Source organism: Myxocyprinus asiaticus, chromosome 24 (assembly GCF_019703515.2).
Source record: "Myxocyprinus asiaticus isolate MX2 ecotype Aquarium Trade chromosome 24, UBuf_Myxa_2, whole genome shotgun sequence".
Classification (NCBI taxonomy): domain Eukaryota; kingdom Metazoa; phylum Chordata; class Actinopteri; order Cypriniformes; family Catostomidae; genus Myxocyprinus; species Myxocyprinus asiaticus.
The window spans coordinates 22,787,492-22,808,374 of NC_059367.1; the positions used below are offsets into that span (position 1 = coordinate 22,787,492).

The 20,883-nt window shown below is 38.0% G+C and overlaps 1 protein-coding gene across 2 annotated transcripts in view; it reads right to left on the reverse strand.

Moving 5' to 3' along the window:
- LOC127415300 (CTTNBP2 N-terminal-like protein) overlaps positions 1-20,883 on the reverse strand; it is a 44,989-nt gene that overhangs the window by 6,468 nt on the left and 17,638 nt on the right. For both annotated transcript variants that reach the window (XM_051654005.1, XM_051654004.1), the window contains 3 exons: positions 15,100-15,207; positions 3,524-3,754; positions 1,750-1,857 (listed from right to left, as the gene is read on the reverse strand). In XM_051654005.1, coding sequence (XP_051509965.1) covers positions 1,750-1,857; positions 3,524-3,754; positions 15,100-15,198 — 438 coding nt within the window. In that variant the 5' untranslated portion in view covers positions 15,199-15,207. The remainder of the gene's footprint in view (positions 1-1,749; positions 1,858-3,523; positions 3,755-15,099; positions 15,208-20,883) is intronic.

Here is a 20,883-nt window from a genome sequence, read left to right on the forward strand (position 1 = left end):
TAACCAGCAATACATTCTGGTGATGTGAATTAAAACACATCAACTAAAACCTCAGTAAACAGTCAAAGTAAGTTTTTAATACACATTTGAGTGATTTTGAGAACAAAGAGTTCAGTTTACCCAAATTTTAAAATAAAAAATAAATAATTCTCCCCACAAATGTCATGTCAAAAATATTCAACCCCCAAAGTCAATCATTTGTGGAGCATCCTTTATCCTTAATAACAGCAAATAAATGTTTCAGGTAAGTGTTCTCAGGCTTCGGACACCTCTCTATTACAATTTTTACACATTTCTCCTGAGCAAAAGCTTCCAGCTCATTGACATTCTTTGGTTTCTGTGCTGCCACTGCTTCCTTGAAATCCCAACAAAAGTTTGCAATGGGATTTTAATGATGGACTGAAAGGGCCATTTAAGGACATTCCACGACCCATCCCTGAACTAGATTTTGGACAACTTGGATGTATCCTTGGTGTTTTTGTCTTGCTGGAAAGTCCAGTGATCACAAGCTTCAATTTACACACTGAAGGCATCACATTTTTTATGCCAAAATGGCCTGATGCCTGAAAGAATCCATGGTGTCAGTCACATAGTCAGGATTGCCATTTACTGCAGCCGCAAAACACCCCCATTACAGGACTGACACACCTCCATGCTTGACTGTGGGGATGGTGTTGTTCTTGTCATCATCTTGTCATCTTACTCCAGACGTACTGCTGACCCATGGGTCTAAAACTCATTTTCAGTTTAGTGTCATACGTCTATAAAACCTTCTTCCAGGACTCCACAGGTCTTTCCAAATTACTTCTTGAATATTCAAGTCAACATTTCCCTTGGTGAAGTTTTGCTTTCTTCCACACCCCAAGAAGTTTGCTTTTGTACCATATTTAAAAAAATTTATGAATGGTGCTGCCAACTTTGTCTATTGGAAATTGAAGTGCCTTGGAAATGTACTTTTAGCCATGGTCTTTTCTTATGTAATGAAATAATCTCCTCTATTAGTTTTTGAGACAGCTTATTTTTAATTGCATTTTTTTGCATAGAAATACATTTTTGCTTACAACACTAAACTTACATTAAAACTTAAATCAATTTTGTTTTAAAACAATTATTTGTGTAGCCTTACATATTGAAGAAACAGCTACATGCAATAGGGGTTGAATAATTATGACATGGCTGTAAAAACAATCCTGCTATTTACAAATATTAGGATATATTTTCAAACTATGACTTTGAATGTCACTCAACTGATATAGATGTAAAGTTTAAAAATTCTGGGTCATCAGAAAAGCTTACCTTTGTAAATCCTTACTGTTTTTTTTTTTTTGGGGGGGGGGGGAAGTGTTAAATAATTTAGATTGCAACTGTATTTAATTCTTATTATTTAATAATCTTACATTTCAAACAGCTCTTGTTCACAGTTTTTATGGTTTTTAATGAGACCAGAAAGGGAAAACAAGCAAACAGAAGTAGGGAGCCATTATGGCGGTGCCTACTAGTTGTTCAAGAAACTTGTGAATAGAGCTGTACAAAATAGTACGTTGTTTTCAAACCAAACTTCTGGGAAATTGTTCTGAACTAACAAGAAATCTAAGGCAGAAGCAGGACTCTGCAAGGTCTGCCTTAATTATTCCATTGCTTTTGTCTTTCATTAGTTCAGGTCTTTTTATTTTGTGGTTTAAGACTTGTTCATGATTGTGTGTGTACAATGTGTATATGGCATCTGTTTTGTGGGCATTGCTTGGATACCTGTTGCAGTAGTCTATCTCGTTCCTTCTCCAGCATGGCTGTGATGTCATCACCCACAGCAGCATCTTGAACACGCCGTCTTTTCTCTGCCTCTAAATCAGCTATGACCTACATGCATACACAAGTACATTCAAACATCAACCACAAAAAGAAGGGAAGATGACAAGCCATAACTGACTGTACCATCATTATTAATAATTACAGCATGCGTATTATTTTCATTTCAATTAACGATTTTTATTGGAATCAATTTAATTTGGGAAATGCACGTCTTCTTTTCAAAAGAATTTATACTTTATAGAGAAAATAAAGAGTCTTTTGTCAAATGTTTCAAAGGTTCAGACTCTGTACATTCAGAGATCTGCACATTTAAAATAATCAGACACACCCAAAGTACATTACATGGAGAGTAGTTCTGTTTAATTTCAGATTAATCTTTCAAAAAACTTTTATAATTAAATCCTTTTTTACTTTCAAGAACTGACTGAACAGTCCCATTAGCGGCCAGCCCTTTCATACACACATCTTCCATACATGCCCACAGACTCTGTTCCAAAACTAGTAAGCTGCCTCGCTGTCTAGTGACTACTGTCTACATAGGTAGCTTTCATAAAAGGTGTTATCCTAACCATCTCAGAACCTTATAAGTGACAGATTTGAAACCCTTTACAAAGAGACCTGACTTTGGCAAATTTCAGAGATTGGCCAGAGACTATTTAGCAGAGATGGATCACTTCTATTAAAATGAATGGGAGAAATTGGAACACCCTACGGTTAACAGATGTAGAAAGGAAGTCCCACCTTACAGGTAAAAGAGCCAATCACCTTTTAGATACAGATGTCGTCTGTCAATCAACTCGAGAACACGTATGCGCTTTAGCTATACAAGCCTAGAAAAATGTTATTTTTTTAGCGTTTTCTGAGGTAAAGAAGCACAATTTATGATTCCAGTATTGTCAGATTTTATTGCTAATCTGAAATATGTTCTTTGAATGTAATCTTGACCAATCGCTTTTGAGATTTTGGTCTTTCCCCATTCAAGTAGACAGGAGCTGCACTGTCATGACTCTGGAAATAGCCTCCCAAGACCATTCCAAAGATGGCCAACACTTGCTAGAAAGCATTTGGTTTGGCATTAGCATGCTGCTAAGCTAACGCTACAATGATCTTAATCACAAAAAATAAACAGCACACAATCATTGGGTGAAATAGCCCATTTTGAAGTAGGTACAATACCAATGTCTTTTTATTTAATGTCTTAATTTAATGTCTTTATAATCAAAATCTCTATAAACTCCATCTGCCATCTTGGACAATATTTTTCAATCATTTACAATGCATTATGGGATTGTTTTCTCTGCAAAGAATACATGCTATGCTGCCTTAGGGGTCATTCAGACCAACACGTTCTTGTGCTAAAAAAGCTAGCTGCTGCATAATGAGTAGAACAGAACGCAGGTGTCTCCACACATGTTTTAAAAGGCTGAAGTTCTTTTTAACATGACAGCATAAAAAATAAATAAATAAATAACAAAAATCGCATCTCTCCTTCATGAGATGCTGAAGAAACAGCGAGGCATGGCGCAACGGTCAAAGACATCCATGTTTACATAGAAAAACAATTAAAAAACTGCTTAAATGACTGCAAAAACTGTGTTTGGTGTGATTGGCCGGCCCCTTAGAAATTAGTCAAAACGAGGTATGCCAAAAAATGCTGCTAAGGTAAGCAGTTCACTAGGATTTGGAACAGAGCTCCACACTCTTTGTTTCTTACCCGTCTTTGTCTCCTCTCTACAGCAGCGAGCTGTTTCATAATATTCTCCTTCATGTTGGTGCAGTGGGCCATCACCAGCCTCAACACGCCCAACGGGTTCAGACATACAGGGCCCTGCCCTCCATCATCCTGAGCCTGTGACAGCTCGCTGTCCCTCAGCAGCGCTACGAACGGGTCACGGAGGTCATATTGTCCATATCGCTCCTGTACAAATGCATCTCTCTGTTGTGCCTGGAAAAAAGATCGAAGGTTAAGATTAATTATCTGCTATTCAGTGTCCTGATCTGAGGGCCATATTGTAATGTTACAAAATTGTTTTGGGAAAAACACTATTTAAGGAACGATTCAGAAAATCATTGTGCCCCACGCATTCTAAGATCTTGCCACTGGAGTATTTTTTTCCCTGAGAGAAAATCTGCAGGCAAGTTGCAATAGTGTTAAGTTGTGTGTATTTGGGTAGTTAAAGGGATAGTTCACCCAAAAATGAAAATTCAGTCATTGTTTACTCACCCCCGTGTTGTTATAACCCCACATTAATTTCTTTCTTTTTCTAAACACAAAGGTAGAAATTGTGAAAACATTTTGTGCTCAGTGATGTCATACAATAGCAGTTTATGGTGACCACCTCTTCAAGCTTCATAAAGGAGGCAAAAGTATAATTCAGAAATCTAATAAATTATTATATGTGACTCATGTCTTGTTCTGAAGGCAATCTATAAGGTTTGGTGAGAAACAAACTGAAGTCTAATGTATTATTTAGTGAATATGCTCACTGACCGTTGCTCTTCTGTGCGCGTTCATGAGAGTGCATGAGAGCAGCAGTTCCCGCAACCCCTGCTTACGAGATGGGCATTCAAGTGAGAAACTTCTTTGTTTTGCTTCACTCGGACCACCAGCAATATTAACAACAGAAAACACAACACAGCTGCACACAAACCAGAGAACAGAACTTAAAAAACATGTCTGAAGAGTTTGAAGTCAAAGAGGAGATACATTTCTATGCTCAGCCTTATTTGTTTGAACCGGAATACTCTTGAAATTAAACAGAGAGATGGAAGAGCCTACAGGCAGCCACAGTCCCACTGTGTCCTAACCAGATGGCAAACGACACACGATAAAAGGTATGTATTTTAATTTAACCAGCCGTGACAGGACATTCTATCGATTGCTTTGTTTCTATTTGCGGTGTCGTGCTGTGCAGCCCTGTCCGCTGAGAACCAGTCCAAATTCTTTCTCGTAACAGTATATTGAAGCCAGCATCTCACTATTCGGTTAAAAATAACTTAATTTTGGCCAAGGGTATCACACCTACCAACTCTTTCACTGAGGTCTCGCTCTCTTCAGTCTGAGTTTTGTCACACACAGACACCGGTTCAGAATGGAGAAGACGTGACTGACATTCCCACTCCCTTTGCCTTTCTCTCTGGTTCTTCCAGTTTACTTTCGGTCAGCGAAACATCCAAAACACTGCGGCCATCTGTACAATCTGTATGACTGTAGCATCTGAGTGTATATGTGTGGAAATCTCTGTTTGATTTCCGAGTACTCCGGTTCAAGCAAATAAGGCTGGGGAAATTAGGCGAGCGGGGGTTGCATGAACTACTGCTCTCATGCACTCACAGGACAGCATAGGTTAGTGAGTATTTTCACAAAATAATACATTAGATTTGTTTTGTTTTCTTGCTAAACCTTATTGTATGCATTCAGAACAAGGCACGAGTCACATACAATACCTTATTAGACTTCTGAATTATACTTTTGCGTCCTTTATAAAGCTGGTGGTCACCATAAACTGTCATTGTATGACATCACTGAGCACACTTTTTTTTCACAATTTCTCCCTTTGTGTTAAGAAAAAGAAAAAAAGCCATATGGGGATATAACAACACATGGGTGAGTAAACAATGACTGAATTTACATTTTTGGGTGAACTATCCCTTTAACAAATAACCATCCCATTAACACACATTTTTGGTCTCAAATGGAATTGCAAAAATAACTAGTTTTTAAAAACTTTTTCTGAACACTCCCCACGTCTGCCATTGGTTGAACAAACTGACAGTCCTGTCCCAAACTGACACCATTGGTTGTGCAAATGTTTTGCTTTTTTGATAGTGCCACAGAGCCACAGTTTCACACTTTTCAGAGAAATCAACCTACCATTGGCTTACAGTGGTCTCTGCATATTGCTGGGATATGAAAAATGATTCTTACATTATTAACATTCAAACATTTACATACATCACTCTTAACTTCTTTTATTCTTAATCAAGATTTTAGGTTATTGTTTACATGCATGTTTAAGTGAAACAATTTTAGGTGCTGTAACTGGTCACACTTTCAATATTTGAACTGGTCACTATTTCAGTATATGTGATGTCTACATTGGTCCAATCAAGAGCACAATCAAGCAAATTCAAACGATGACTGATAAATATCTGGAGCTTTATTTGCATTTAGGCCTTTTGTTTTTTTATATATAAAGAGATCAGGTTTTCCAAACAGCCTACATACAGGCACACCGATAATGCAAATATAGCTGGTCACCATCAGATCAATTTTCACAAAATATAATCATACTCCTGACCCCCACCCAGACCCTTCTTCTACAGGAAGGTGTTAAACCTCCCATAGGCCGAAGGGATGAAGGGGGGGGGGGGCTAGCAGCACAAAATGCCCAGCTGTAGGGGATGGTGTTTGCTCATCATTGTGCGTGTGTTCATTTGTGTGAGGGCTGGAACAGGGGGCAGTGTACCTCATTTAGAAAGAATGGGTTGGCCTTCCTAAATAGATCAGCAGATGGGATGCACACACATAGTAAAGGATCAGAAGAGGCATGTGGTTTATGCTAAGGGTGACACATATGCATCCTGCAGCTATTGTAATATGAATGTAATAAGCATATTTTGAATGCTAAGGGGCCATTCACACAGGTGCGTTCCTGAATAAAAACATAAAAAAATAAAAAAATACAAATGCACTGTAAGGAACAAAATGCAGGTGTCTTGAGATGTGTTTTTAAAAAATATACAGTGTCTCAAAAACTTGGAGTTTGTGCTGTGAGACACTGAAAAAAATGCAATGGTCATAGACATCTGTCTAGTTTATGTTTACCTAGAAAACAATTAAAAATAGTGCAGATGGACACAAGAACACATTCTGTGTAAACAGCCCAAAAGACATGTATATTATTTTCCTGATGCTTGCTCTTGCCATTTATTTCAAATAATTTACAGTAATTATGTACATTAATTTTATCATCTCATTAATTTTCATATATGTCCTTGACAAAAGCATGCAAGAGCACAATCAATTGTAAAATGCACTGTAGGTCATGAAACTCTTGATTTTCCCTTATTTATATTGCCTCACATTTATTTCTTTTAATGTTTGTTAAAAAAAAAAATAGTGTTTGCTCCTTGCTACAAAAATGTGTTTCTTTGAAAGCTTAACTTTTCACAACTGCCTGTGTCTCGTGGCACTCATTATTACTTGTGTTTGGACATGCACAGATATAAATGAACAGTAGAAATTCTGATTAATACAGGAATATGTAGCAAGGCTGTCTAATTCAGATTTCTAGAAACCAGAATACTAGCTTAACATATGTAGCAATCGGTACATAACTGGAATTTTCATGTTCATGTCATAGCCTTTTTGTTCTTCTTAAACATACCTTCACAAACCAAATATGTAAACTTCTATCTGTGATGAGATCACAATGTGAGTGTTGTGGGTAAAAGAGCAACATTTAACTAACCCGACTTCAAGAGACTTCCGTTGTTCATTGGTTATTATCTGCTGATCACTCAGTCTGGGGTTCAAAGTCTTTTAATACCACACATACACACAGAAAATCACGGAGGGTGTGGTGCGGTCTGTATGTGAAGTGATCAGCACAATATCCATGAAAATGGCACTCTCTCTCTCTCTCTCTCTCTCTCTCTCTCTCTGTTGAGCAGAATTACATTTTGTAATGTCTATGAAGCTGTGTGTGTGTATTACTGTCGTCTCAGACCACCAGGCCAGATAGTTTATTTGTTTAACTTCAGCCTTAAGCAGCACTGCATATTACTCCACATCATTACAGAAAATTACAGTAAATTTCCAGCCCTAGAGGCCTCAATCTGTGGTCTTGCTCTGGCCTCTGTGTGAACTTACCCAGAGATCAGACAGAGAGAGAGAGAGGTGAGAGAGTGGCTGAAAGAAAAAGGTGAGACAGTGGGATGCATGATAAGTGCCCTTAAATTGAAAGGGTCCTTGTGTGAATGTCTGTGTGCTATATTTTATTTATTGGGTAGTTGACATCTCCATGATCATCATCAAGACAAAATCATTCATCATTTCAGGTTAAAATTTATATGAATGTAGGTAGGGATGCGCATTCAATCGGCGGACATATCGGTATCGGCCGATAAATGTGAATTTTTTAGTTATCGGTTATCTGTCCGATAAGAAAATTAGGCCGATATATTAAAGCTGATCAATGATGGCTTTTTCAGGCATTCACTACTCACCATGAGGGTTTTGATTGGTGCCTTCTGCATGACATGACACGTCAGCACACAACAGACTTTGCTTTAGAAGATCCTATGGATCTGAGTAAACACTCCATTTTACTTATCCATGCCACACATGCATTTTGTTTCTTTATTCTTTTTGTTTATTAAAGCATATTGTCATGTTTACAGTGAGTTTGAGACTTATTTGCATTCCGCTGAATTAAGGACAATGCACTGTATTTATAAAAGTAGCTCACTTATCAAATTAATTATAAATGGCAGAGTCAAAAGACTTTTTAAATAAAATAAAGTTGGCCATCGGTATAATTTCTTTATTTAACTGGTTCAAAGTTAGCTTTATATGGTAAATGATTATGGGTAAAGAAAGATAGAGATGTTTCCTTGCAGGTTCCTTGTTTTCTGCATTTGAAGTTGTTTTAAAATAAAAGCAATAATCCACTTTACATGTTTAATTTCATATGAAGTGCTCTGGATGTGGCTTCATAAGCTGAGCCTTTTGTTTTTGTAATCAGGCACACAAAATGTAGATTTATATCCAGATTTAGATTTATTAGCAAATATATCAGCTATTGGATTCCAAATAAAATTAATTATCGTATCGGCCAAAATTTCCATTTCGGTGCATCCATAAATGTAGGGAAAGTGACCTTTTTGGCTCCACTAATTATTTTTAAATAGTCACGCGGTGTGACCATTTTTAATTGTTAGAATAATAAATATTGTATGTAGTCGCTTAATTAACATGAGGTCATAAAATCTGCATGCATAATAAAGAGTCAGCAAAATGGCATTTAAAATAGTTCACACCGCAGAACATATCAACTTCACAAAAGTGTTTCATGAATTTTTCTTTATTTTACATGTTTTATTTCATGCAACTATGTTATTTTTATTATTATTTTTATTTAATTTTATCCCCTTTTCTCCCCAATTTTGGAATGCCCAATTCCCACTACTTACTAGGTCCTTGTGGTGGTGCAGTTACTCACTTCAATCCGGGTGGCGGAGGACAAGTCTCAGTTGCCTCCGCTTCTGAGACCGTCAATCCACGCATCTTATCACGTGGCTTGCTGTGCACGACACCGCGGAGACTCACAGCATGTGGAGGCTCATGCTACTCTCCACAATCCATGCACAACTTACCACATGCCCCATTGAGAGCGAGAACCACTTAATTGCGACCACGAGGAGGTTACCCCATGTGACTCTACCCTCCCTAGCAACCGGGCCAATTTTAGTTGCTTAGGAGACCTGGCTGGAGTCACTCAGCACACCCTGGATTCAAACTCGCGACTCCAGGGGTGGTAGTCAGTGTCAATACTCGCTGAGCTACCCAGGCCCCCTCACCTGTGCTATTTAAGCACTTGCATGCTTTGGCAATGTTATAATCCTTTGGAGTCTTTGTTGGCATTGACTTAAGTTTACATGGACACCAGAAAACGGCTTATTGTGACATGACGAAAGACTGAAAGAAAGATGAAAGAAAGACATAAGAATAAAAGAAAGACAAAATAAAGAAATAATGAAAGAAAGAAAGAGTACAAAGTAGTTAAGAAAGAAAGAAAGAAAGAAGGAAAGAAATATGGCTGCTGAAGTTTAAGTAGTGTCTAATTAGTTACTCAAAGACACTTTAAAAACTGATAAATGAAAAATATGTTGTGCTGTTGACAGCTTGCAACTCATATCCTTCAACTCATCTTTTTTCAGATCGTCCTAGACATTTTTGCATTTTAATCATTTATGTATTGAAATTAATGTATTGTATGTTTAATTACAGTTTAATTTATTGCTTAACAAAATGGATTCACATGTCTCCAGAAAATGAGAAAGACACAAAAAGTAAAAGAAATCCAGGCAAGTGTCAACGTGACCAGCATTTCAGTGTAAGGACAAAAGACACCACACAAACTCTTGCTGTCAGACACAATGTCATGACACAGATGCCTGACTCACTTATGTGTTCTGTGGACTCGTGTGTTTTCTGTCTCTGTGGTTCAGAGTATGTGAGGTGAAGGGCACACTCATATAGTCTTTCTTTTGTAGTAAATCCTAAAGCTGTAATGATTTGAAAGCATTCAGTAACACAAAGAAACCAGCACACACATCACTATCTCTCTCTCTCTCTCTTCAGATCCAACACACCAGACCAGAGGCACACCCACACTCACACAATAATAGCCTATCGGGAAAGTAAAGTTCTGCAGTGCATTCAAAATAAATGACAACTGTATAATGTGACTTCACAGTGCACAAGGTCAGGAACTTACTCTGATGTAGCAGCATTGTGCTTTAGAATAACAATGATTAGCTGAGTCTGCATTACAGTAATCTCTTGTATATTTGCATATAAGCTGAAATAGTACTGCAATGCAGTAGCCAGTAGTTCCCGAGACACATAAGCCTACAACTCATTCACCTTCAACTTGTGAAAAGATAAGGTTCAGCAAGTTTATAAAGAATGGCAAGTACATTAAGATTAATATTTACTTCCAGGTCAGAGAATCATTTTTTTCTCTCTCCAAAACACTCACTGAAATCTGCTTTGTAGTAATGTATTATTATTTGCTAGAGGAGAAATAAACAGGGTCTACGCTAAACAAAGGGAACACTGATCTCAATGGTGACTTCAAATGAAACAACCAACCTGATCTCATAGAACCACTTTACTATACCTACATTTTTGCAAAATTATTTTTACTTGCCTCGAGCTTATTGTTCACTTTCCTGGCGAAATGACCAAAATAGGCACTAAAACAACATTGACTTTTATTCCCTTTGGCACAAATCACCAGTAAAATGGCTGATTATCAGTTCATAAACACTTACTTTTCTCCCTGTTCCTCACACAATGCTATCTAATGACATCAAAACAATTTTACTATTGTGGATGACTTGTAAGGTGATACATTTTACATTTGCATTAAATAACTAACCACATTTACAAGCTTGTTTGAGTGCGTTTACATTACTCAGAAGTTCATCTGATCGTTAGAGCGTTACACTTGTAATGCAAAAGACTGTGGTACGAGTCCTCAAGGGCATGGGAGTCAACACATGAGCAGAAAGTGTCATACAAACACCACAAAAAAGACATGGTTGCTTCAGAAATCATGGTTTTCAGCTCACACTTTCTTTTTATGACACTATCAGTTAGATTTAGGGTAGGGAGGAAGGTTTTGTTGATTTAAAACTCTATACAGCATTAAAGGTGCTGTGAGTGATTTTAGCTGTTCTGGAATTTCCACAAACTGAGTTGTTGAATCAGCCATGCCCCCTCTTTCAAAAATCCAGCACTCCAAAGATACCTAACAAGTTTTATTGAGACCAACATCGAGCAGAAGCGGTTGTCAAAAACAACAGCAGCAAAATAGCGCCCTCAACTGACAACTTTTATGAACAACATGGCATAAAAATGGCATTAAGCCTCAATAATTCGCTTCAACTACAATACTATGAGAACATGCAAAATGATTTACAGGCAGAAAGCATCAGAGACTGCGGCCTGCAGACACATTTTTGTTTCGCTATTTACAAAGTTTAGTGCTGTCTCAGAGATCAGTGAGATGTCTCACAACACTTATTTAATTAATATCTTTCAGGGAGTAGGGACATTTTTTGCATACATTTCCATGAAAAAAATCACTTACAGCACCTTTAAGTTTTTAAAACTCATCTGTTTGGGAGAAAATATAACTTGCTTTTAGCACCACTAAGTGGACATTTAATTTCAGAACTGCCGTGATACATGTAAAGAGCCACATAATATTCTTTTACAAAAATGTCACCACTGTCATGTAATAATATATATATTTTATTAATCTTCAGTTTTAGAGTTTGTGTTTAGTGATGCTGTGAGGATAATAATGAATATACTGGACATAAAAGGGACAAACAATACAGTTGTTTGTGCTGTTTTTAATTAAGCTCATGCTGATCTGAGGTGGTTACTGTAGGAGACAGAGAGGAATCAGGAGACTTCCTGGAAGGAAGTTAACTCTGAGGGAATCCTGCATCCCTCTAATCAACACACAGACATCCCAGGCTTCTAAAAAGAGAGAGGTACCCCATTTGGTCTTCTCTATGGTGTGTGTAAGTGTCTGAGCCCAGAAAACAGTCATGTTTATAAGGTGAACATGGACTAGACATCCTCTCTTTTTGTTCAAAACAAACTGGCTTGTTCAGTCTGTTTAGAAAATGAGATTAACAGGGAATTTCCTATTCATGACATCTTTGAACAGACCTGATCTGTCTTTAAAGGCTGAAACGATGAAACAATGAGTGAGTCATATTAACGGCTGCTTTCCCATTATAACTGCCAGCCCTCAGGACATTGGCTCCTCTATTATATCAGAATGAAGCTTGAGAAAATAACTCAAAAGCAGGAGCAGAAAGAGGGCTGCTATTTCTGAATTCAGGCTTCCAGAACTTCAACCATGGCATCACAGCTTTCTGCCACACTGTTTTGCCTGCATGCACTGTTTCACCACTGCCAGCACATTCTGGAGATTGTCCAGCAGTAAGAGCACTGAAGTGGCACACACACACATACAACTTCACTGAAAAGACTCAAGATCCCCAAGGGCCCCTCATAGTTCCCACTGTGAATAATATGGGCTTGGGACGACATGTGGGTGATGTCAGAATTTAAATTTTTGGGAGAACTATCCCTTTGATAAAAAGTTCATTTCTGACACTGGTACACACAGACACATTACAAAGATAAAAAAAATGAATTTCCAAGTTTATAGTATGAATTCAGCTTCTCTCTATGTGTTGTTTTCTAAGTGGTCAGCAATAATGCTATTGGAATTGCACAAGTAGACCTACATTCTATGTAACACACACTAATCTCATATTCCAATGGAAACAGTCAGCAGTTGAACAATAGGTCACATTGAGACACCAGATCAGCTTTTGTTGCCGAGCCCCTCATCTTATGTTTCTGTCTTTCCCTCACTCACACACACACCGCTGAGATCACCTGAAACTCCCGTTCTCTGTTATTAACACTGTGTTAACTCTTTAACTTCAGCATCAGACAGAACAACTTCAGCTCTAATGTAAAAAAAAAAAACACACTCAGTATGTTCAGAGGGAGAACTGTGGGTCTTTAGTGTGTGTCAGTATGAGCACACACAAGATTCAGCTACATTTATTCTAGTTTTGAGGAGTACAGGTTTAATTGAGCAAGCCGATTTAATTTGTGCGCTTATCAATGCATAAAATGAAATGGAAGATGAAGAATTAACCGAGTAATCAGAATCAGAATGATTAATGAGTAATGAGCTCTAACTCCAAATGATAAATACACGATTTAGACAGCTTTATATTGAAAGAGAGTCTTATTCAGAAAGTGTCAAATTAAAACTGTCTGATTGACTTTCTTTTGTGGAACAAAAAAGATGTTAGGTAGAATGTTTGCCTCAGTTACCATTTACTGTCATTGTATGGAAAAACAATGCAATGAAAGTAAATGGTGACTTAAGGTCAAAGTATACTTTGGGTGTCCGTGTTGTGGATCGCTCCGCGCACAGCATGTGTGATGCAAATTACATCAGCACCGCCTAGATTTTCTTAACCCGCACACGCGGTCCTCGGCAGTGCGTGTCGCTGACGCATGCGCTTGCTACTGACTGTCCAAAAAGAGTATCACAAAGAAGCTGTAGTGGGAATATTTGCTCACGGTCAGAAGAGTATTCACACAAAGGCAACGTGGTCGACCAGGCACGAGCCGATCCGGAACGTGCAAAAACAAAATATACCTGGCCCTTAAGGCTGTCAGTTCCTATGACTCCCTATCATTCTGCCTAATATCTCCTTCTGTGTTAAAAAGAAGAAAGAAAATTCGGGTCTGGAACAACATGAGGGTGAACAATGATGACAGAATTTTAATTTTTGGGTAAACTATCCCTTTAACCAGTGCTCTTTATGTGAGGGCCATAGATTGTGTTTTGTGAATTAAATAAAAACTATTGTTTCTGTGCACAGTAGAGTTTTTCGGCAGTTCACGTGGCTTCACAAGTGACAGTCACTACACTCAAAAGCTCTAATTTGAGATGTAGATAAGATGTATTTTGGATGGTCTGGTCTAATCCATCATTGTGTGTATGTATGTGCATGATTTACAGGAATAGCACTGCCTGCCATTGTTCTCTGCTCTCCCTCTTTCCTCTGACTTCCTCTGGTTCCTGTCTGCCAGTCCACAACAAAACCAAATCATCTACTGCCTATTATATAACACTGACAAGAAAATCTAAACACACACAGTAGTACTGAGAAATGTATGGGTAAAATATAACATTGATAAATTGAACTCAACATTGTCCCCAAAAGTGAGCAAAAACTGACAAAACCTCCCTTTGGGACATTTGCAGACCTCTTCAATAACAATAGTGATTATCTGCAAAGGTAAATACTTATATATATATATATATATATACACACACACACACACACACACACTCACTGAGCACTTTATTAGGAACACATGTACACCTACTTATTAATGTGATTATCTAATCAGCCAATCGTTTGGCAGCAGTGCAATGCACAAAATCATGCAGATACGGTTCAGGAGCTTCAGTTAATGTGAACAGGAAACATCAGAATGGGGAAAAAATATGATCTCAGTGATTTTGACCATGACATGATTTTTGGTCCCAGACGTGCTGGTTTGAGTATTTCTATGACTGCTGACCTCCCGGGATTTTCACGCACAACAGTCTCTAGAGTTTACTCAGAATGGTGCCAAAAACAAAAAAAAACATCCAGTGAGCGGCAGTTCTGGTTGATGAGAGAGGTCAACACAGAATAGCCAGACTTGTTCGAGCTGACAAAAAAGCCTACGTGGTTACTAATTCAGATAACCACTTTGTACAATTGTAGTGAGCAGAATAGCATCTCAGAAAGCACAACACGTCGAACCTTGAGGCGGATGGGCTACAACAGTAGAAGATCACGTTGGGCACTTTATTAGGACCATAGTGTTCCTAATAAAGTGCTCAGTGAGTGTGTATATTTACAGTATATTCTAAAAAAATACATAGCTCTTACCCTGAGTGTGTGTATGACTACATCCTGTGCTTCCAGTTCTCCTTCCAGAATGCTAAGCAGCATCAGAAGTTCAGCTTTACTGAGAGTCTCCACATTCATCCTGCTGCCCTGCAACACACACATGTGAACGGAAACAAATGTGAGTTAAATGTTTTGATAACCAGAATTTAAGCAGACTTTACCATAAATCAGTAGGGAAAACATGGAAGAGCTAGACAATGAGTCAATATAGTGTTTTATTTTTTTAAATATATAAATATAACTACAAAGCAAATGTTAAAGAGCACCTATTATGGTTTTTAAACGTGCCTAATTTTGTTTTAAAAGTCTCATACAATAGATTTACATGCATCCAAGGTCAAAAAACACTTTAATTTGCTCATAATTTAAATTGCAGCATTACCTTTTTTTTTTTTCCAGTGTCAAAAACGACTTGTTCAATTATCAGTTCTAAAGGATCCATTCTAAACTCCTCCTTTCAGAGAGCCTACTCTGCTCTGATTGGTCAGATGTCCCAGTCTGTTGTGATTGGTCTACCGCTTAGTGTAGTGTTTGAGGGCGGTTCAAAGCTGTTCGCAAGCAGCCAATGAAGACCAGAGGTGGGTTTTTTGTTACCAAATTAAATAGGTTAGTACAGGAAGTAAGTTTGGAATTACTAACGACTCATTTCAGGTGTTCAGAATTGGTTCTTTCTTTTGGGAGACAATAACTCCATTTGTCATGCACTTTGATTTTTGAAACTTTGCAGACTTTTTTACATTCACAAACAGCTATATAACACACTACATGAAAGGTAATATTTGAAAAACCATAATAGGTACTCTAAGTTTGATTACAATAACCCTCTGAGCCAAAACAAAACAAAAGTGAGCTCAATCTGACAAAACCTCCCCTTGGGGACATTCGGGGATGTCCTCGTTTGGAAAAAACGATACATAAAATAAAAATCTATATACAAATGCTAAACATGTTCTTTTAGGGGTAGGGATAGGCTTTGGGTAAGTCTATATGAATAATAATTAGCTTTATATACAAACAATATAAGTCTATGGTATGTCCCCATTTGGAGAAGTAAACGTGTATAGATGTATCACATTCCTTTAGCCTTCTAATTCGTGCATGACACCATTTACAGGAACCACAAGCCTGGCTACACAACTCAACAAACACTCAGTGTACTGAGACCAGTTAAACAAGATTACAGCACGTGCACACACACACACACACACACACACACACACACACAGATCAATTTCTCTGGCCTAGAAATAGAATACTGTAATGGCACACATTTCATCAGTGAATGACTCATGATCTGAAATGGCATTTGTGTGAAAACTATATTCATGAACGCATACACACACAGAGCAGTATTCGGTTTCTCAACATAGTGGACTGGATTGGCTTTAGACTACATAAACACAGGAAGCTATTAGCATATCAGCACAGAGGTCTCCAGTGAATGAGTTAAACTGCTGTACAGTAATTAATTAAATCTATTCACACACACACACACACACACACACACATTGGTTTAGCTATCCTTATGAGGACCCTCCATAGACATAATGATTTTTATACTGTACAAACTATGGATTCTATCCCCTAACCCTACCCCTAAACCTAACCCTCACAGAAACCTTTTTGCATTTTTACATTTTCAAAAAAACATAATTTAATAAGCCATTTCCCTTGTGAGGACCACTGGCTGGTCCTCACAACGTAGGTGATCTCAGGTTTTACTATCCTTGTGGGGACATTTGGTCCCCTCAAGGATATTAAAACCTGTACACACACACACACACACACACACACACACACAGTGCGTTTAAACAATCTTATGAAGCATTTCTTTGTTTACTGCAAATGATAAAATAAGAAGCTCTGGAGTTAGCTGCAGTGTAATGGAGGGTTTCACTTTAACCATTAAGGTTTGGCTTGTCATATATGTGGGTTCTAATATTTGGCAGAAAAAATTCCATCTTCACAACTAAAACAATCAATAAACACCCATACAAATATTGCGCAGGCGCCGATTCATAAAATATTTTGGTTTAATCATGATCATTCTGAATAATTACTGTTCTAATCCACAGCTAAAAGCCATCTTCATTGTCAATAAATCACACAAAACTAAAGATGTGTATCAAATATTCATTAATGATCAATTATCATTAATACTGATTATTTTTACTTGATAATAATGAATTATATTTCAGGTGTTCTGATAGTTATATATAGTTTATATTTATAGTTTATATATAGTTATAATTAGGGGTGTAAATCGCAAGATTCATCACAGTGCGACATATCGATTCTCTCAGCCAGCCTATTTTACACAATCAATTACATTTATTATCTCACAAATGCAACCAAAATATAATTTGAATATTTTATTGTGCTTTCTGAAAAGTGCAAATCCAGAATCCACATTGGGTCATCCACAACAAAATAAGGTGCTTCAGTTGTTGAAAAAAATAATACAGACAAATAAATCATTTAAAAAAAATAAAGTCACAAGTGATCATCAATCGTTTGATGACAGTTCGTTGCCTTGTGGAATGAGGTAAACACTGTGGCCATTTGTCATCTCTACAATAGTCAAGCAAGTCTTTAAATCCAAATTTCAATACCCATGACTTATTTCCGACAGGAGACTCCATGCATGTCCATGTTTTTTCTTTCTACAACCTCTGCAGTTGTATTAAAAAACTCTGTTACAGTTTACTGTGATAAATGTTAGTAAGGGTGTTGATGTTAAAATTCTTGTAATTGATACTGGTGCAGGGCAGGTGTTTTTTTCAGTTCTGTTTAGAATGTCGGGCTGTCTAGCCATTTGACATGGTTGAATTGCTCCTGAATTCTCATGTCAAATTTAAATGTGTCGTATGCACCACAATATGGAGGGAAGCCCAATTTAATTGTACATGTGAACCACTCTGCACTATACTGTCACCGGAGCTCGCATTTTGAGGGAAGTCCTGTTGACGCGTGAGCACGGAGAGAGCAGAGTGCAACTTCAGGCTTCAATCACTCCGGACACATCCGTGTCCCACATGAGATGCATATTTAATGCTTATCAAGCAAGATGAATGGTTGCTGAATGACCTGATGGCATATCCCCAGTTGGGAATCACTGCTCTAGAGCTCTCGAACCAATTCCACATTGAGAAAACTAGAACTTAAAGAAACAGTTCACCCAAAAAAGAAAAGTGGCATGTATGTTTACGTGAGACCTTGCTTTGTTTTAAGTGCTTAAAAAACACAAGTGAACATGCAAGCCACTGTGAATTAGCATCTCTCACAGCTCTCATGGACATGAAATGAATGAAGTGTATTCTCTTTGGAAAATAACTTACATTCCGGGTTGTTTCTCACCAAAATCAATCATTTGCCTTTAAAAAACTTGGAATATGATGCAAAAAGCTCTACTTTTATGATACTTTTGGGTCTTTAAAGTACTACCCACTGCTACTGTATTGAAAAGATGGGCTGCGATATTCATTAAAACATCAACTTTTGTATTCTGCCTAAGAAAGTGAGTCATATGGGTTTCCTTTAACTCATTTCCTTTTCAAATGTCTTGTCTTCTTTACCATTAACATTTCAGGCTTCTCGGGTGGTTTTCCCCTAAGACAATCTTCTCCTAAGATCTGAACACTTCCTGATATTATTCATTTTGGCAGCATGTCAATGTGTTGCCAGAATGACAGCAACAAGTATTTTATTTGTATCTTTCTACTGAATGGTCACACAGCTTGACTAGACTTAACATAATCTCAGGCCAGTGATGTCATTCAGACATTATTAACACACACTCCAGATGGAGGCTGTTCATAGAGCCCACTGAACAGCCCAGTAGGTGGCAATATGAACGAGGTATACGAATCATCAAAAAAAAAAAAAAAGAAAACCTCTCGTAAAGGAAAATTGGAGGACTGGTCAAACTGTACATTTATAGTAAAAACATTACTTAAATATCGATATGTTTCTCACACACACATCATATTGCTTCTGAGAACATGGATTCAACCACTGGAGTCGTATAGATTACTTTTATGCTGCCTTTAAGTACTTTTTGGAGCTTCAAAATTCTGGCCACCATTCACCTGCAGATGAGAGATTCTTCTAAAAATCTTTGTTTGTGTTCAGCAGAAGAAAGAAATCATACACATCTGGGATGGCATGAGAGTGAGTAAATGATGAGAGAATTTTCATTTTTGCGTGAACTATCCCTTTAGAGTTTCACTTTAAAACTCGCACAGTTATACCATAGATTATTTAGCAGAGATGGGTCACTTCTATTAAAATGAATGGGAGAAATTGGAACGCCCAACGGCAGCAAACGGTTAACGTATGTAGAAAAGAAGTACTGCCTTATAGTAAAAGAGCCAATACATTTTTAGATAAAGACATCGCCTGTCAATCAACTCGACAACGCACATGCACATTAGCTATACAAGCTGAGAAAATTGTTTTTTTTAGGGGAATCTGAGGCAAAGAAGCACAATTTATGATACCAGTGTTTTCAGATTTTACTGCTGATTTGAAATATGTCCTTTGATTGTAATCTTGACCAACCATTTAGGAGATTTCAGTCTTCTCCCATTCAAGTAGATAGGAGCTGCACTGGCCTGCCTGGTAATAGTCTCCTGAGAGTGTTGAGAAAGATGGCCGACAGTGGACTGACTTGCTAGAAAGGCTTTGGTTATACTGAAATGTAAGAATTCAGCTATGGATAGTGTTGGGCCTCATGTATTCAGATAGAAGACAAAGGCAGGCCTAACACAAGTCGTAAAACCTAACTCAGCCCCCACACATTCCATGTCGTAAATTATACTGATAAAAATCACGCCAAAATCAAACAAAGGGAGTCCAAAACAGACTACAAATCCATGAAGCCTTGCTCACTAAAGGATCAATCTCTCAACTCCTATTGGATGAGGCACACAACAGAACGTCCCTCAAACATGACATCATCAGGAGTTGAAATACCTCTGAAATTTTTCGTGAGTTGCTTCCAGCGACTTTGTTCACCGAATATAGACGTGGTTTTTTTGCTGCTCTCCGGTGCAACCTCGTGGCACAAGGAAGTAATGTCCGACTTGAAGCTGTAGCCATACAATCTCCATCTCGCTGGACAAGTTGAGATTACTCTGTGTTCAACCAAACACTCTAACGAATCCGAAGGAGACCGCCGAGCAATTCGCATCTTCATCCGTTGCCTACAGAAGTGAAGAGATTTCTCTTCCATCTTCAATCAAGTCCACATTTCTGAGTTCTCCGCCAGCCCGCCGAGAATCATCAGCCGTACCGCCCGCTGACAATCAACAGCCGTACCGCCCGCCGACAGAGCGAGGAAATGGACTCCCGTCATCACACGAGCCTCAAGGAACCGGGTCAAAGTTAAAGGACGGAGGAAAACACATTCTACCTGTGTCCTCATGCGATTCAAGTAAGAGGTTACGTCTGGGCAGAGATAGAATATTATAGTGTGTTATTCTTGTGTTTCAAGGTTTTTGCTTGTACAGTTTACGGACCGCCACGTCCGCTCATTATTAATACTCAGGGTATTAATTATCACAAATTTGTTTTGCTGTATTGTGTCCAACCAAATTGGATTGTGCAATTTCGCCATCACGGGTGAAACAGAAACTGAGTTCATCCATTAAAGAGTCAAATAACACAGGACTTTTACGAGCCCCGCTCGTAAAACCGCATCTCTGAGTGATGAGTACAGCTGCTTTCTCTCCCGCTATCGCGAAATCAGCTTTAGGGCTGTCC